Raw genomic sequence first — 6,424 nt, forward strand, 5'->3', positions numbered from 1 at the left:
AAAGACAATCTAATTGCTGTTGTTGTTGTTGTGTCTTTGTATATAATTCTTACTAAATCAGCGGTTTCAATGTCTAATGCGTGTTAACATAATTGACAGACGACAAATCATTTTTACGAGACATTAGTTCCACTTCCTTCACCGCCTGAAACAACACTTATCATTATTCGGTCGGCTCATACACCTCCCTAGACGTTTAGATCAAGAAGTGTGAGACAGGTTACGACACGACTGTAGATCACCTGAAGATTCGTCTCCCAAGCTTATTTTACCTGATTCGTCCCCCAGCTTATTTCCCCTGAGCATTCGCCTCCCAGCTTATCCACCCCCCTCACACACACACTATCAACATCTCCTGTACAACACCCCCCACCCCAACTAAAAACAGCATCGCCCCCTCCCACCCTCCTGAGAAATTCTAACATAGACCCATATACTGGACACTTCTGGGTGACCTACAGGTTACACGCGCGGTCAGTAACCTTTCTCACACACACACTGAACCCGGAGGCAAACTAACTCTATACTTCAAGTACATTAGGCAGTACTACAGATGTGTCTGTGCTATCGTGGTAAGTAGCCCCTCGAGGATCTTATTTTACCTGATGATTAAACACCTTAATTACGCTAGTCTGTACAAGTTAGGTTATTGTGTTGGTAGCCCTGTAAGGTGTGTTGGTAGCCCTGTAAGGTGTGTTGGTAGCTCTGTAAGGTGTGTTGGTAGCCTTGTAAGGTGTGTTGGTAGTCCTGTAAGGTGTTGGTAGTCCTGTAAGGTGTGTTGGTAGTCCTGTAAGGTGTGTTGGTAGTCCTGTAAGGTGTGTTGGTAGCCCTGTAAGGTGTGTTGGTAGCCCTGTAAGGTGTGTTGGTAGTCCTGTAAGGTGTGTTGGTAGCTCTGAAAGGTGTGTTGGTAGCCCTGTAAGGTGTGTTGGTAGCCCTGTAAGGTGTGTTGGTAGCTCTGTAAGGTGTGTTGGTAGCCTGTAAGGTGTGTTGGTAGGTGTGTTGGTAGTCCTGTAAGGTGTGTTGGTAGTCCTGTAAGGTGTGTTGGTAGCCCTGTAAGGTGTGTTGGTAGCCCTGTAAGCTGTGTTGGTAGCCCTGTAAGGTGTGTTGGTAGTCCTGTAAGGTGTGTTGGTAGCCCTGTAAGGTGTGTTGGTAGCTCTGAAAGGTGTGTTGGTAGCCCTGTAGTGTGTGTTGGTTTCTGGTTACAAGGTAGCTGTCCACCGTAGCATCACTGGACATAATACGTTGTGTGTGTACCATTGCTCTCCTTAAGGCATAGATAAGGGTTTTATCTCTCAACTCTTAACAAAGTAACGTAATATCAGTGTGTGTGTGTGCAATGGCTAGCCTGGGGGTCACTTAAGAATGAATTTGTTGAAGCGGTAGAAGCTATAGCCAACACAATATCGCCTTCGGGGCACGTCTTGTCTCACTGACGGTTGCCAAGTGGTGGCGTTTGAGGAGATGTCCCCTCAGAACGGGCATGAACAACAGGTAAATAACTGACCGGCCGCGCCACCAAGCTTCCTCTCTTTACATCCTACAACCAAATATTCTATCTATACTTTCTACCTCTAAATCCCCCCATTACACCCCCCCCCCCACACCACCCAACACCCACCCCCACACCCCCACACACACCCATGACACCCCCACCCCCCACACACACCCACCAGATATGGGTGTGTGGTACAAGTGACTTAACTAACACACACGTACAGTATAGGGTAATCACTACAGACATCCAAAGCTCACGTATGCTGTATTACACTCCTGACCACCTCAAGCTTAGACACCCCAGCTTATTTATCCTGAAGATCAAAGCTCCTAACAGTAACCTAACCTAACCCCCAGGTAACATTAAGGTGCATTAATTATCAGGTCTTTATAATACAGGTTGGTAATAGATCTATCATGGTTGTTCCTACACACACACACACACACACACACACACACACACACACACAGCCACTCGTAAATCAAGTATTTTCATTCTTAAACCACTAGTCATCGTATATAAAAACAGCACCAGAAGATTAGCCCCCCCCAAGCTTAAGATAACAATTACCACAGGTCAGTCATAACACGTCCACATTACCACAGGTCAGTCATAACACGTCCACATTACCACAAGTCAGTCATAACACACGTCCACATTACCAGAGGTCAGTCATAACACGTCCACATTACCACCACAGGTCAGTCATAACACACGTCCACATTACCACCACAGGTCAGTCATAACACACGTCCACATTACCACCACAGGTCAGTCATAACACACGTCCACATTACCACAGGTCAGTCATAACACGTGCACATTACCACAGGTCAGTCATAACACACGTCCACATTACCACCACAGGTCAGTCATAACACACGTCCACATTACCACCACAGGTCAGTCATAACACTCGTCCACATTCTCATCTGAAACACAACTTCACAATGTCAATATATCTTGAGGTGGTGTGATCAGCTTACATGAATAGCGTCACTAACTCTGAGAATTGGTAGCAGCGCCATTGAGTATACAGTAGGTAGTAGCAAGAATCATAATTATAATGGCTATAGTCCTTGGGTAGTACAACTAGTGCCTCGGATTACATGTCGCAACGCTACTGAGCCGATCCAGTACCGATTTGAATCCCGTACCAAAAAAAATTCACGAAAAATCTTAAATAAATTAAAATATCGCGATACATTTAGAGATAGTAAACACACCAATAAAAAGAACAATAAATACGTTAGTTCATACGATAGACCTCAATGCCCTTACGTCAGCTTGACCCAAAGCAACGCATAACAAGATGCTGTATGGAACTTGTGGAGGAATGACGATTAAATACCACTTACCCGGATGGAACATGTTGGCTTCGGCTGCTCTGATGTCGAGGCGTCACAAGAGAGAAAAAATCCGAAGACGAGTAAGTGAAGCAAATCTAGTGGTCGAGATGCCGCCGCCATTCCACACACTAACATCCACTAAGTCTGGAAGACGAAGAGTTACTGACTGTGCGACTTAGATAGTGCGACTGGGTAGTGGGTGCTGTCTTGGCTTGGTAGTTGGCTAGCTGGTCGCGGTTGACATTATAACCTCCTCCCGTACTATGATGGGCCTTTGTAAACAATATATTAAACAGACTAACCACATAAATACACAAGGTTGGGTTAGGGTGAACTTAGTTATTATATAAAAGTCTAATAGCTACATAAAAAATCATTACAAATTACTCTAGTGGTTAGTAGCAACAATCATATAGTAGGGTTGCTAGACGCAGCTAGAATCATTATCTTTTGTTCATTTCTAAGCACAAGGGGGAAAAGGTCCATATACATTATCACTTGTGTATGAGGGGGAGGGGGGGGGCATACACACGTGACGTTTATTACCATTTTGCGATAATAAGTAACTGTGTGAGACGTGGTTTGTATGGCACTCTTGTCCATTAGCATTTCTGTGTACGTCAATATCCCCTTTTGTGTATTTTATCATTAACTGTGTATGTGTGTGTACGTTATTCCTGTATGCACCGTATTTCACTTCCAGGTGTGATGCGTATTACACCTATCTCATTAGTGTTATACGTTTTAAGGTTAGGTTCGGTTAGGTTGAATCCTCGTCCTCCCAGCTATAAATTGGTCTTTAACTTTACAGATGAGGGAGTGATGGCGATCGAGTGCAGTACCAGCCATGGTGTGTGTGCTCATTGTGCTGTATATCACCATACACATTGCATTATAGATTTTAACATTTGAGATAGATAGATAGACATAAATTCATAGACACAGACAGGCAGATAAACAGAAAGTTGTAAGTAGGAAAGAAATAAAAACCTGTTTCTTGTCGTTGGTTAAGTATCAAAAACTCATAAATTATTCCTTATATCTAACTGTTGATGTTTAAAATTCTTGTTATATATTTGGTTAGGTTAGATTGGCTTAGCTTAGATTGGACTGGTTTGGCTTCGATTGGACTGGCTTGGCTTCGATCGGGCTGAGTTGGATTAGATTAGGCTACAGTAGGTATGGTTTAGATTAAGTTAAGTTAGGTTAGGTTTGGTTAGGTTACATTAGGCTTGGCTAGGTTACACAAGACCTTAGTTGTTGAAGAGCAGTAATTAATCCGAGAATCAACCGTGGTAGATAAAACAAAAACATCTAAAAAGACAATAACTAGTGACGGCTGAGGAAACTTGAAAATGTATTAAGGAGACTGATGGTGAACCCTTAGAGGAAACAGCAGTGTCTGGGTATAACGGAGAAATAAAACTGGTGCTACGATAGGCATAAAGAAAGAGGTTTTAGTGACCGATTGTAAATGTGATTCACCATTAATAGGAAGATTTAAAGCGTAGTGAAGATTACTTTAAAGGCAGGATATAGAGATGACAATAATTGCTAGGGAAAGATAAAAAAAATAATCATTACGGAAAAGAAAAGATGAATCAAACAATTAAGCTACAGTAGACCGTTCAATAGTGAGATGCTTCCCCGTCGGCACCCCGTCTGGTCCCTGAGATACGTTAAAGACTGTCAGTTAATTATAATTTACCAGAGGGGACCACCAGACTGGTGCCTGTACTACGGCACCTCAGTTACCCAGAGAGATTAGAACGCCTGCATTTACCTAGCTTATACTAGGCAAGCAAGGGGTGACTTAATATAAGTCTATAAACACCTCAGACGGCACTAAGTCGACTGATCATGCCTGGAGCTGGCGGACGCCCGCCCCTGAAGGAAGAAGCTACAGCACAGGTTCAGACAATTGCCAGGGCAAACTTTTTGGAGTGGGAGTTGTGAACTGCTGAAACAAGCTGCCGGAGAGTGTTGTGACGGCACTGAGTATGAGCTCATTCAAGACCAGACTTGACCAACACTGGTTCAGGAACAGATACATTCAGGAGCCAGTACATGCCCAGTACTTGCCAACAGTGCGTAAGAGAGACGTGACTGACCGCCCAAACGGCTAATGAGCCGATCAGTGGCGAAGAGGATAACGTAAAGTAAAATAAACAATTTGGGTAGTCAGCCAGATGCCCCTCCCTCACTCACCCGCTGCTGCCACACTCAGATGTCCTTGTTCACCTTGGTGGGACAGCCGTGTACAGACCAATCATCCCAGCAGATGGCCGACGCACCTCGTATTTTCTCTGCAAGATAATACAGATATGTGTTTATCTCTCATCCCAACACGACTCAGAAATTTTTATGAGAAGCACCAAGATAAATAACTGGGTTGTTAAAATTATATTACGTACTGAAAATACTCGAGTGATACAGAGTATTTCTTTGTTTCTATCACCCAGCACACACTTGTTGTTGGGCAGATGGTTACATTGATTCTGTATGTATATAGATAAGTGCAGGTATACAGTACACTATATAAACAGTAGAGGTATGTAGATAATGTGCTTAGACTGAGCCGGTATACAATGGATATAGACAGTGTAGGTATATAAACAATGTGTGCATTTACTGTGGAGGTATACAATGTGAAGTAACTGACTGTGCAGGTATATTTGGTTGTTGTTTTAAAAAATAATACTATTTGTATGTAACTGATCAAATATTGTCTAATTGTGTCCGTGATTATTCTATCAGATGAATATTACTGGTACGCAGGTATTTAAACAACTATTAAAAGATGAGATGTACACTCACTTCAAAAATTATGTTTATGGACGGATCTGGTGAATTGTAAAATGGTTGTGAAAATCCTTTGTCCATGATGTCATATTAAAGTTTTAAGATGCCTTTTCATTGTGTACCTTAAATAGCCTTTTATTATATGACCGTTATCGTTTTGGTATACGTATAAAAGATTATTACAATCATTAAGAACTTTCACTTGTGCTACACGACTCGATGTGGCCGGACATAAGGGGTTGTCGGGGCCTGGAGATAGGTTCTTACACAACCATTTTGGGAACAGGATACTTGTGGTTAACGTGATGGGAAGAATTCATCTTTGTCTCAGGCAGTTAATTTCAGATCTCAGTAGTGATAGTAAGATATTCAACCTTAGAAAATATATAAATTGCAGCTGCTTGCTTAGTCATTAAAAAAACAAGTTATACACAAAACTGACTCACTCAGCTAAGCAGAAACCTAGGCTCTGTTGTTTTGGTTATTGCATCAAAAGTTATTCACTGAAATGTTCTCCATGTGAACAACAAACACAGCAAAACACATTAGTTGAGCATTTCTTGTGGTACACCTGCGAGTCCCATTATACAGCTGAGGCCTGATGACTTGTGGCTACATTATCTTAATTAGATTAAGCTCCACCAGTTGTTGCATCTTCTTTTGGCTGTCAGTGTTAAGGTCGTACAAATGAAGATGCCAATTACCCGCTGGAATGGCAAGACCTTGAAACCATCCTTCAATATCAGCTCAAACTTGAATATAAACAATGAACAAACAC

General features: G+C 42.3%; 1 protein-coding gene across 2 annotated transcripts in view; it reads right to left on the reverse strand.

Annotated features, from left to right (window-relative positions):
- Positions 1-3,030, reverse strand: part of LOC121876794 — a 56,526-nt gene extending 53,496 nt beyond the window's left edge. For both annotated transcript variants that reach the window (XM_042382199.1, XM_042382198.1), the window contains exon 1: positions 2,854-3,030. In XM_042382199.1, coding sequence (XP_042238133.1) covers positions 2,854-2,979 — 126 coding nt within the window. In that variant the 5' untranslated portion in view covers positions 2,980-3,030. The remainder of the gene's footprint in view (positions 1-2,853) is intronic.
- Between the last annotated feature and the right edge of the window lie 3,394 nt (positions 3,031-6,424).

Source organism: Homarus americanus, unplaced genomic scaffold (genome assembly GCF_018991925.1).
Source record: "Homarus americanus isolate GMGI-L3 unplaced genomic scaffold, GMGI_Hamer_2.0 scaffold50281, whole genome shotgun sequence".
In the NCBI taxonomy this organism is placed as follows: Eukaryota; Metazoa; Arthropoda; class Malacostraca; order Decapoda; family Nephropidae; genus Homarus; species Homarus americanus.